Below are 12,426 nucleotides of genomic sequence, written 5' to 3'. Positions count from 1 at the left end.
ACAGACGCTGGAATGTGGTGACTAGGGCATTTTCGTAGTAACTTCGTTGTAGTGTTAATGTAAGCCTATTTGAGACAATAAAGATTATTGTCACAAGTAGCTACATAAATCTACTAATTGTGCCTGCTAATTTGTCTTAGTCTTTTCGTTCTCTTGTCTTTCGCCCCACTCACAGGTTTGGGCCGACAACAGAACACCTGATTCTCAATGAAAACAATGAGACTGTCCATAACCTCCGCAGCCACAAAATCCAGATCCAGCTAAACCTGATTCACCCAGAGATCTTTCCGCGGCTGAAAACCTTTCGGACTAAGGTAGGAACATGATTCAAAGTCTTGGGAACTGGGGGAGGTATGAGGGGAAAATTCACCTTTGATGACCTAAACAAGATCTTTGGGACCAAACCTGAAGTATGTGTGTCATTTGAGGAGGGAGAGTGGGTTGACTTAGAACTTCTCTACCTGCTTCTCTTATCTACCTGCTTCTCTTCATAGCAGCCATTTTATGTTTCATAATATTTATACTGGAAAATTGAATGAAAGCAGCAGGAGCTGGCCACTTGTTTCCTCACTGGAGTATTGGCTGGAATAAGACTCCTTTTCCCTCACGATTTCTTCTGTGATTTCCATTAAGGGCCTCTCAAACCTGTTCCAAGGGCATGTCTATGATTGCTCGCCTGGGGGCAGCAATGTAGCTAGTGTTGAAAAAATACAGAGTGAAGCAACAGAAGAAGAGCACAATGGTACCAGTTACACACCAGGGGATGTGACATTGATTGAAGAGGCCTCTGAGGGAGTAGCAGGGATTGTAGTTGGTGTGTGTGCTCCAATGCCAGAAGAGCTGTTATCTGAAAAGTGCATAATCAACAATGGGATGAATGTGAAATTCAAAATACTGGTACTCTTTCTGGGGCCTTGCTTAAATCCACTTATTGCGTGGCACAATCGTCATACTCTAGAATATCTTTGTGTTTTAATGTGGAATGTATGTGTTATGTTGCCGTTTATCATGAGCATATACTGCTGAACTAACCTTTCGAAGAGAATGCTTTTAGCTTTTAAAATCAGCAAGACACCATTTTGGGCACCTTTCAGCTCTTTGGTAAAGGAGCAAGCATAATGGATTGAAGCCAATTTATTTGTTAGTTGAGTAAATCCAGCTTTTGGCATGACTTACTGGTGTATTGTGGAGATAGTATGCATTTAAAAAGAAAGTGATAAATTCTAATTTATTACACTAGTTAGATCCAATCAGTAGCGGGAGTTCACTTTCTTTTTGGTTTCAGGAACAGCAAGCCTCTCTCAATCTGCCAGCTGTTCGAGGCGAATGCTTGCTAAAGTACCAGCTGAGGCCCAAATTTGAATGGCAAAGGTCAGTTCACGTAAGTTAGACATATTTATAGTGGCCATCTTTTGGAGACTGATGCAGCATCAACTCAAGCAAAATCAAAAACCAATGTGTAGTCTTTCAAAACACAGAGAATTGTTCACTCCATGATTGTACATTTGTCTTTGTGACTTTCTGTGCCCGTGTAGTATTCATCGTATAGAATTTTTGTTGGATTATTTCTGCTCTTGCATGAATTAAATGAAAAGCATGTTCAAAATCCACTGCCGCATTCCAGAGAAACCTCTTGACAGCAGTGGAAGGTGCTACCACAAGGATTTGATGAGGCAAATAGCATAGCTATAGTTGAGATGAAATTCATTCACCACATGAATAAGAGATCATGCCAAGGGGTTAGGTGAAGAAGGGTGGCAGAAGACTTGTTTGGATCAAATGAACACTGGCATGGATGAGTTGAACCTCTTTCTGTGCTGTGAACACTTTGTAATGTAATTTGTAGAGCAGAAAGAAGCCATTTGCCCCATTGTGCTCTGCTGGTTTGTTCAGCCCCAAGCTTGCACAACATCCCCGATTTATTCCTGCCTTCCTGTATCTTGTTCAGATTCAAAAGGTTAAATGCGACTGAATTTGATGTCTTAGTTGCAATGACTTTGTAGAATCACCGGTTACAGCTAGAAGGAGGCCATTCAGCCTTTCGTGTTGGCTTTTTGCGTGAGCAACTCGGCCGGTGCGACCTCTCCCCTATGACCTGGAAATCCTCTCCCTTCAGATAATTATCCCTTTTTGAAAGCCATGACTGAACCCACCTCCACCACACACTCTCGGGCAGATCCTAATCACATGCTGTGCAAACTTTTCCTCCCACCACATTTTTGCTATCTACCTTCAAGTCGGTGTCCTGTGGATCTTCGCTCATTCACCAATAGGAGAGGTTTCTCCCTTCCTACTCTGTCCTGACCCCTCATGACTTTGAGCGTGCCTATCAAACCTCCTCTCAAATTTATTTTCTCCTCAGAGAATAGCCCAAGCTTCTGCAGTTAATCCACATAACTGAAGTCCTTCATCGCTAGAACCATTCTTGTAAATCTTTTTGGCACTCATCCTTCCTAAGTGTGGTCTCTAGCTTTGGACGTACTATCGCAGCTGAGTCGAAACAGTACTTTAAAAATGTTCACAATAAGGGGCGGCATGTGGCGCAGTGGTTCGCACTGGGACTGAGGCGCTGAGGACCCGGGTTCAAATCCCAGCCATGGCTCACTGTCCGTGTGGAGTTTGCACATTCTCCCCATGTCTGCATGGATTTCACCCCCACAACCCAAAGATGTGCAGGTCAGATGGATTGGAAAAAAAAATAATTGGGGACTCTAAATTTATTTAAAAAACCATTCACATTAACCCTTTGTACTGTTATGGACCACGCTGATGGTATTTGCAAGGATATCACAATTTGAAACAGCAGTTCGTGGGGGTGTAGTTTTGTTTTTAGAATGGTGTGAGGACTCTCATGAAGACCGAGTGAGACAAACCAGCCCAGTTGTCATGTAACAATTATTAAAGGCTATTTATTAAATTAAAGAGAAGACAAATGCACACAAACACAACGACAAATAATTGATCACTAAATACATGCACCATTTATGTCGAACATACCCCTTGTTCCCAAAGTATATCTATGATCTCTGAACTTTCCCCACACAACATCCAAATTAAATAAGTCTATAAGTCAAATCCGAATTATGGTTACCACACAATATAGAGCTGATAATTAATACTGGGAACCATCTTTTCCTGGTTCAGCGAAGATAATTCAACTGTCTTTACGAAGGTTTCTGCATCGCCTTGGCTCTAAGACCTGGATGTGGGTCTAGCTTTCTACCTGATAATTGTGGCCTCTCGGGCATTTGGACGCCAACTCCCCTCTCTGCTTCTGAGCGTACTGGAATTTATACCTTTTTTTCCCCTTTGATTCTCCATTCTGTGTATTTGGCTGTCTGCCTCTCAAATTCCTTGACTCGAGAAATTAATGCGTATACCTCCACTAATCTTTTCTACGTGAGCTGTTTCTACTAATGGGATGATTGGCACTTGATTCTGTCTAGAAACCTGCTAACCTCGTTACCAGGAAAGTCGCATTTCATCTTGCCTTTTGAATGGTGGCTACTGATGTTGCTGGACATATTTCTACCTGTTGCTGGGCAGACCGCATTCTATCATGCCTTATTAAATTAGTTTTTCTGCTGTTACTCGGCAGATCCATGACCGTGCTCGTGCCCCTATTTCTAAAGCCCAGGATCCCTATGTTTTACTAACCATGTTCTTAACCTACCTTGTTGCCTTCAAAGATTTGTGCTTGACGAGCCTTCAGTTGTTGGGTTTACTCTTGCATCCTATTTTTGAATATTGGACAGTCTTTTGGCACCATCCCTGTGTACACCCAGGATTGGAAGATTACAGCCAGTGCCTTTGCAATTTCCTCCATTACTTCCCTCGCTATTCTCTGATGCATGATCTGGTCCTAGTGACTTAGCAAGTACAGCCAATCTTTCTGATACCTCCTCTTTACCAATTTGTTGGTGTTCCAGTGTCTCGTCTATATTCTTTCACAATGACTTGGGCAGAATCATCTTTTTGATGAAGACGTGTGCAAAGTACATATTCAGCTATGCCCTCTGTCTCTATGCATAAATCCTCTTTTTACTACCCATTTACTTTTGTATATGGCTCAAGAAAGCTTGCAATCTGTTTTTTAATGTTCCTTCTAAATGTTCTATATTAGGCTTAATTCTCACTTGTATTATCAACCTGACATTTGTCGTTTTTCTATATTCATCTTTCTCTCTCCCACACTCTCTTTCATCATCCATGGAGCTCTGACTGTTTCTTCTACCTTTTCCCGCATAAAAATGCCCCGGACTATCTCCTCTTTAAAGGCAGAACACTGTTCCGATACAGCATTACCTGTCAATTTAACCTGGGTTGAGGGTGACGTTCATTCTCACCCCACTGAAATTAGCCCTCTCCAAATTAATTATTCCTACTCTGGATTGTTCCTCATCCTTTTCCGTAGCTAACCTAAACTCTTATGGATACTATTCCCTGAAGGTCGCCTGAGTGACAATTGACCCACCTCATTTCCAAATCCTGATACAGCAATGTTGGGCCAGAAATTTACTGACTTGGAAAATTCTCCACTTGGGTGACTCCTTTTCTACTCTACCACTTGCACTATTACTATTCTAGTCTATATTAGGACAATTGAAGCCCCCCCCCCATTATTGTTTGCACCTCTCTCTAATCTCCTTGCAAATTTGTTGCCCTGTATTTTCTTCAGTACTTTGTGACCTGTACAATACACCCAGTGTAGTAGTTCGTCTGTGCTTCTTTGCTGCAACCAAGTCTATTCTGTTCTTGACCATCAACCACCCCAACAGCTCCCTACATCAGAACTATTACATGTGCTGGAAAATGGGATTAGAATAGATAGGTGCTTGATGGGACGTGCAGACACGATGGAACAAAGGGTCTCTTTCTGTGCTGTGAAACTCTGACTCCATGACATACTCTCTCTCCAGCAGTATAATGTTCTCTGCGATCCCCTCTTCCTCCTCTTTTCTTTCCTCCATTATCTTTGCTGAACACCTCGTAAATATTCAGGAGTATTTATAATCCAGTTCTGCCTGTTTTTGGCACAGTATCATACTCCCTGTGCCTGAAGCACCCCCACACCCACCTTACTAACCACACTCCTTGAGCCAGAATGCATACTGTAAAGCTAATTTAGATCTTTATTTCCCTCCTTATTACCCAAACTGCACCTAATGACTTTGGGCCGTAACTTTTGAGCTCCAGGGCGGTGTATCTAGGGGTAACCCAAAGTGTGTTGGGCAGCCCCATGGACGTTTCCAGTTAACGATTGCATGGCAATTGCCTGAAGAGTTCAAACCTCCTGAGGGGCAATGGCCCTGCACTGGTAACTATTCAAAATGTGATTTTAAAATGCACACTTTGGATGGTTCTGATTGTCTTGTATCATGGACCGGTTTAGCTCAGTGGGCTAGACTGCTGGTTTGTAATGCAGAACAAGGCCAGCAGCGCGGGTTCAATTCCCGTACCAGCTAACCCACACAGGCGTCATAATGTGGCGACTAGGGGCTGTTCGCAGTAACTTCATACTTGTGACAATAAAAATATATTATTATTGTTATTAGTTACCCAGAAAACATTTGAAGAATGAAAAATCAATTTCTGACATCTGGGTAACTACCGCACTGACCCACCCAAAACCAGAAATGTTTAACTTGCAACGGCAGAAGGCGATGAATCTCGCCAATAGGCCCATAATTCTGCCCATACTTTCTAGCGGGTCTGACACAAACAACAACAGGTCGTCTGCATACAGCAAACCCAGTGCCCCCCCTCCACCCCCCTTGCAATCCCTTGCCACTCAGCTGACGCCTGAAGGGCCATTGTCAAGGGCTCAATTGCCAATGCAAATATCAATGGTGACCGCGGGTGAATATTAATTGCAAGTTTTATTTTCTGCACTTCCTGCATGCAGAGACGCTGTGGTTACGGCTGACACCGAAGAGTTCATTAAAGAAGCAACAGAAATACCAGGCTTCTTGGAGAAAGTTGAAGAATGTAAAAACGTGTTGGCGGCAGACCCTGTTGTTCAATCAGGTAAATTAGGTTTAAAAAAGGTTCACCAGACTGATTCCTGAGTTGGCAGGATTGTTGCATGAGGAGAGATTGGGTCGACTGTGCCTGTATTCACTGGAGTTTAGAAGAAAGAAAGGGGATCCCTTTGAAACGTATAAAATTCTAACAGGGCTTGACATACTGAATACAGTCACTTAAAAACTCAACCCCTCAGATAGCCCAGAGGAGTATAGAAAGCACAGGGATCAATTTAAAAAAAATAAGGAAATCAAAAAGAGGGCATGAAAATGTATTAGAAAGCAAGATTAAGGAAAGCCCAAAAGTGTTTTACCTGTATATAAAGAGCAACAGGATAGCTAAGGAAAAGGTGGGACCTATCAGAGATGTAGAAGAAAACTTGTGTGAAGATGCAGAGGATATGAGAATTAGACAGACCTTTTGTCACTGTATTCATGAAGGAAAGGGATGATGTGGATTATAATAGTTCAAAAGGAGCAGTGTGAAGAATTAAATCAAATAATTATGACAAGGAAGGAGGTATTGAAGGAGTTGGAATCTTGAAAGTGGACAAGTCGTAAGGGCCGGATTGATTGTTTCCTTGGAAGTTGAAGGTCAGCGAGGAAACGGCAGATGGCTCTGTGGATTATTTTCCAATCTTGACTAGACACCAGGAAGGTACTGGAGAATGCAATCCGTTGTTTACAAAGGGTACAAAAGAAAGGCCAAATAATTATAGGCCGGTTGGTGGTGGGCAAATTGTTCGAGTCAATCCTGAGAGATCCGATAAACTGTCACTTCGAAAGGCACACACCAGTCAGGGATAGTCAACATGGCTTTGTTCAGGGAAGGTCATACCGTACAAATTTGATTGAAGGACATGACGAGGAAGATCATTTTTAAAAAGTACCTGGATCTGCACCTTAAGTGCTGTAAGCTGCAGGGCTATGGGCCGTGTGCAGGAAGGTGGCATTAGGAAGAGCACCTGGGTATCTTTGGGTTGGCATGATCAAGATGGGCTGATTGGCACCCTTCTGTGCTGTATCTTTCCAATGGTTCTATGGATGTTGTTTCCTTTGGCTGTGGGGTCTAGAACAAGGGGTCACATTCTTAGGATACAGGGTAGGCCATTTAGCACTGTGATGAGGAGAAACCTCTTTTTAGTCAGAGGAATTCTCTAACACAGAAGGCTGTGGATGCCAAGTCACTGAACATATTTAAGAAGGAAATAGATTTCCTTCTAGACTCTAAAGGCATCAAGGGGTAAGGGGAGTGTGTGGGAATATGTTGTTGAGATTTATGTGGTCTTGTGTTGTGGTTGCCTCAATCGTTTTTGGGCTGCAGTTGCACCTTTTAAGAGGTAAGTGTTGGTGATGATGTGGACACGTGCCTCTATAATTTGACAAGCGTTAAGAAGGTGACTAGGAATTGCACTTCCATACGAATTGTTTCAGGATCTAAGGTATGAAATTATTCTGTTTCAATCCTACAGCGGTTTGCTCTTAAAGAAATTTGTTGTTCAATTAGAATATAAATATTGTTTTAAAATGTGAAACCGCTACAGTGGTTGGATTTCAATCTTTTGAGTTGCTTTTGGCCAATATCTCTGCTGACAATTCAGGGCATCTCAACTGAATAAGAACCTTGCAGTGTCTTTCACGATGTCTGTCACTTATATACTGAAAGATCAAACACCCAGGATTATGACATGTCAATGTAATGCACCAATATCTTTGCCTCATGGTTTAGGAGATGGTCTTATTTGCTGCTTTTACCTCCTTTGTAACTTATTCTGTAACTTATTCTCTGTTGATAAAATATACCCTTGGCTTGTATTCCCAGGAAAAGAAGACAAATACCCCGAGGTGGTTTTCCTTGGAACTGGATCTGCCATCCCAATGAAAATCCGAAATGTTAGCTCCATTATTCTGAACATCGAGTGAGTCTCTTTCTTTTCAAAGCAGTCTGCTGATATTATAGATTGAGGAGCATTCCGTTGCAGTAAAAAACACATAATTTCATAATTTGTGCTTTGTGTTTCGTATTTTGTCTGTTTGTTTTCGTCCTAGCTTTTGGCCATCTCCCCATATATCTCCCCCTGTGGCTCACTGGCACATTTTGTTTCATAACGCTGCTGTGAAGTGCATTGGAATGTTTGACTATGCTAACCGTGCAATGAAAATGCCTATAAAGTTCATAGAGCTCTTGTATTTAAAAAAAACCCACAAAGTGGTCGACGTCATGGACTTTTTAAAAAAAAAAATTTTTAAAGCCCAGTCAATTCTTTTTCCTTTTACGCCTTGAAAGGCGACAGCTGGACATAATTCTGTTGCTGGCAATCTGCGGAAAATTATATTTTCCCTCCTTCCTGCACCACTTTGAGTTGTTGAGACCTGCTTTGAGTTCTGTGCTGGCACGAGCCCCAGTATGCTTTAAGGAGCATTGAAGTTCTTTAATAAGGAACAACCGATAATGGTTTAATCAAATTGCTGCAATTTTCCTTTTACTGAGTCCTGTTACTAAGGTAGAAAGTCAACAAATTTCAAGAATGAGAGTAGGAAAGAAGGTGTAGTAATATTACAAGAATCCTTTGATCCTAATTAAACTTGTTTTACTGTTAGCGCTACACGCTCTCTGTTATTAGATTGTGGTGAAGGAACCTTTGGACAGCTCTGTCGTCACTATGGCGATGATGTGGACATGATCCTCTGTAATTTGTCAGCCATCTTTCTGTCTCACATGCATGCTGACCATCACACAGTGAGTATTCTTCTTTTGCCTAATCTTCAAATCTGACGAGTGTCATTTGTTTTTTGGCCCAGAAATAAAAATGTACCTGTTCTTGAAAACTGAAAATTTTAACCTGCAAGGATATTGAAGTAGCTTGATCCTGGATCTGACTTTTTTCTGAATAAACAGATGTAGGCTGGCAAGGTTGACTTGGGGGTGGGGGGGAGGTGATGGTGGTCAGAAGGCACTGCCCTGTCTATATTTGTTTTGTGCATTGTATGAATGTAACCACTGATAGAATGAATAGTAAAGAAATATATTGTGTGGTTGGGATTCTGTGACAATAATAAATGTGAGTGAAGAATCACAATGATCCAGTTTCATACTATTGATTTCAAATTCCACTTTCAAAAGTCACATTTTAAAACATTATACTTTCCCTCCCCTGCTTCTATCGAGGTTTTGCTTTCTGGCTTTTCACCTCCCCTTCAGGTTTCCTTTGTCTGAAAGACTTTAACACAAACTCCAAGGTCCAGCCACCGCTTTCCACAATTAATTCAAATAATGTCCCCCAAAATGTAGTAATTTCTCACAACCTTAACTCTACTGCAGGCATCTTTCTGGCCTCACGGTCCAATGCCTTTTCAACTATGTGACTTTTAACCTGTCCTGGTTCCTGGTTTCCTTGGTGAACTCCAGACCTCTAGGAAATTTGTCTTCATTTCTCTAGTTTCCTTAACTAGCTGGATTCTCCGATCCCCGACACCTGAAATCCCGTTCAGTGAGGGGGCGGAGAATCCCCAATGGACCCAAATTGGGGGCGGTGCCACTTTCGCGATGCTCCACCCCCTGAAAAGTGGCGTACTCTAGGAGTATGCCGCACGCCTTATTCACGGCCTCGGGCCGTTGCCTGAGGCCCGCCACGCGATGCTCCATCCCCGACCGGCCGAGTTCCCGGCGGCGGCTCAGCATGGTGGCTACGGCCTCAGTCCAGTGCCGCCAGTCGGGGAACGGCTGATCTGTGAGCAGGGGAGTCTTGAATTGGGGCAGGGTTGAAGCAACAGGGGTGGGTACTATTTTTGTGATGGGGGGGGGATACTATTTATGCGGTGCGGGACCACGGGCTGCGTCCGCCACGAAGCGTGCACGGCCGCTGCAGACCGCCACAGTGCACATACGCAGCCATGGACCTGGCAATTCTGCAGGCCGTATCGGCAGCTAGAGCAAGGAGATCTACGCTGCCTCCCTGGTAGCCAATCCCGTCTCGAGCAGGGAATCGGTGGACGTTTTGCGCAGTTTTCCTGGTGTAAAATGCCACAGTTTTCACGCCAGCGTGGGGACTTGGTCTCCCAAACGGAGAATCCAGCTCCTGGTTTCCAGCATCTGTTTTCTTTTTTTTAAGAAGTGTGCAGAAAGGAAAGGCTAGATTTTTATTAATATAATTTTTTTAAAAAATTTTAGAGTACCCAATTCATTTTGCCAATTAAGGGGCAGTTTAGCGTGGCCAATTGACATATCCTGCACACCTTTGGATTGTGGGGCTGAATCCCACGCAAACATGGAGAGAATGTCCGTCTGCACAATGACACAGAGCCAGGGTCGAATTGTGGCAGAAATGCTAACCACTGTGCCGCCTTGCTGCTACCAGCATCTGTTTTCCTATCCATTACGCTATCTTTTGGCTTTTCTTACAGCAGTGCTGAGAGAGATGTTCCCTCTTTAGCCTTCTAAACAACTGCTTCAAGCAGAGCTGCGAGATCTGCCTTCTTTTTCACTACCTATTTCCAACTGAAATCAATTTGGCTAAATTAAAGCTTAAAAGCTTCTCTACCTTGCAATGCCCCAGTCGCTAAGCGACACAGTTGGAATTGAAACCAACCCCCACACATTCAAACGCCTTTGTCTAGCATTAATCTAATTATAAATTTTACTCGTCCAGGCACAGAAACATGAATGTGAATGCCACAAGCCACTTTCTGAAGACAAAAGTCTGCATGTTAGCAAACTAAAGGTAGTTTTAAGGGAATTATATTTGTATCAGTAAACATTAGAAATAAGGTATAGTTTTAAGTGGATTAAGTTTAATGTTTCTGTGTCTGGACGAGTAAAATTTATAGTTAGATTCATGAATGTTGCCCTCCCGCGCTGCAGACCTCCATGGTTAGATGCAAGATGGAAAATACAGAGTCTATCAACTCATTTGTAAATGTTATCTTCACTCGGATTAATGAGCATTATGAAGAGGCTCTGATCAGTGAGTCCACCTGGTACTCTTGACATACCTGTATTAAACACTTTTACTGTTGAGATAGGGGTTTAGGGCAAAGACTGTACAATCCCTGCTGTGAGAGGGATTGTATAGAAACTGTGTATGATTACTGTAATAAGGTAATCAATGTGTGATTCACAGTGCAGCTTTCTTCATTTCCTTTTGATAATATATCTTGATGTATTACAGGGCTTAATAAATGTATTGTTGGAACGAGAAAAGGCTCTGGTAAGTTGGATTTCTTTTTTGATGTGTTTGAATAAATCCGAAACAGGTGCCCAATTGCACATTGGCTCTGCGGTTTTCGTGCAAGAAAGCTATAACATCTTAGATAAAAGCTTAATTGCTACAAGTTTGTTTAAACTCGGTGTTGCCTTTTTAAGAAAGAATTCCCCGTGCATAACTGCTGTTCCCTGGGCAGGGAGGAGAGCAGGCGACCTTCTCCCAGCCTATGTTTGTTATGTTTGCGGTCCTGTTGGGAATTGTCACGCCCTCCGTTTAATGCAAGAAACCTGGAGCTTTGATGAATTGAGTGGCAATGCCATGCTCATAAGAATTCGATTCTTGCACGTCTGATAACAAAGAATCCAGCCCTTCCACTAAAGAATCCGCAGACACAGGTGCAGACACTGGCGTGTATTCTCTCTTCACCACCAATACTGCTCAACCTGCTGAGTGTTTTTGGGCTTTTTTCAAATTTGCAAAATTAACAAAGGTACTGCGGGTACCCCTGAAACCCCTCGGGTATTGGGAATGATCTGACTGGGCATGAGTGAAAATAGGTTTCTTTTGTTCATGGAGGTCAGTAGAGAGATTAATTGGTTTGGAGAGTGGGAGAGACACAGACTCTGATGCGGTCCATTGAACCGTGGCTGATTCTTTGATCGAGGTATCCATCCAGCTCCATTCCCATATTTGTTCCCCATTACCCTGTAAAATGGTTTTCTTTCAAGCACTTAACCAGAAGCTGCTTTGATAGTTACCATTAAATCTGCCTCCAAACACCATTTCAGGAAGAGCATTCCAGATCACTACAGCTGTGTTTACTCACGTCGCCTCCACTGATTTTAACATTTGCGTTTTAATCTGTGGCCTTTGGTTACAGACCCATCCGTCTCTGGAAGCATTGTCTCCTCGTTTACTTGTTCAAAATCATTGATCATTTGATATTCTCTATCAAGATTCCCCTTTCGCCTTCTGTACTTAGAACAATGCCGATTCTCTAGTATCTTCACATAACTGAAGTCTCTCAACCCAGATACCATTTTGATTAAGCACTGCACCCTTTTTAAGGCTTTGCCATCCTTCTGAAATGTGTCCAGAACTGAACACAATACTTTAGCTGAGTGAGGCATAACCAGTGTTTTAAGTTATGCCCAAGCTCCTTGTTTTTGTATTCTATTCTGCTGTTCACAAAGCCAAAG

General features: G+C 42.6%; 1 protein-coding gene across 1 annotated transcript in view; it reads left to right on the top strand.

Moving 5' to 3' along the window:
- elac2 (elaC ribonuclease Z 2) overlaps positions 1 to 12,426 on the top strand; it is a 66,939-nt gene that overhangs the window by 28,201 nt on the left and 26,312 nt on the right. The window contains exons 13-18 of the mRNA XM_038777039.1: positions 176 to 314; positions 1,286 to 1,371; positions 5,906 to 6,027; positions 7,846 to 7,942; positions 8,625 to 8,763; positions 11,192 to 11,230. Of these exons, the coding sequence (XP_038632967.1) occupies positions 176 to 314; positions 1,286 to 1,371; positions 5,906 to 6,027; positions 7,846 to 7,942; positions 8,625 to 8,763; positions 11,192 to 11,230 (622 nt within the window). The remainder of the gene's footprint in view (positions 1 to 175; positions 315 to 1,285; positions 1,372 to 5,905; positions 6,028 to 7,845; positions 7,943 to 8,624; positions 8,764 to 11,191; positions 11,231 to 12,426) is intronic.

This window comes from Scyliorhinus canicula, chromosome 18 (genome assembly GCF_902713615.1).
Source record: "Scyliorhinus canicula chromosome 18, sScyCan1.1, whole genome shotgun sequence".
NCBI classification, from domain to species: domain Eukaryota; kingdom Metazoa; phylum Chordata; class Chondrichthyes; order Carcharhiniformes; family Scyliorhinidae; genus Scyliorhinus; species Scyliorhinus canicula.
The sequence above is the reverse complement of the archived record's forward strand: the minus strand, read 5'-3'. Positions and strand labels throughout refer to the sequence as shown.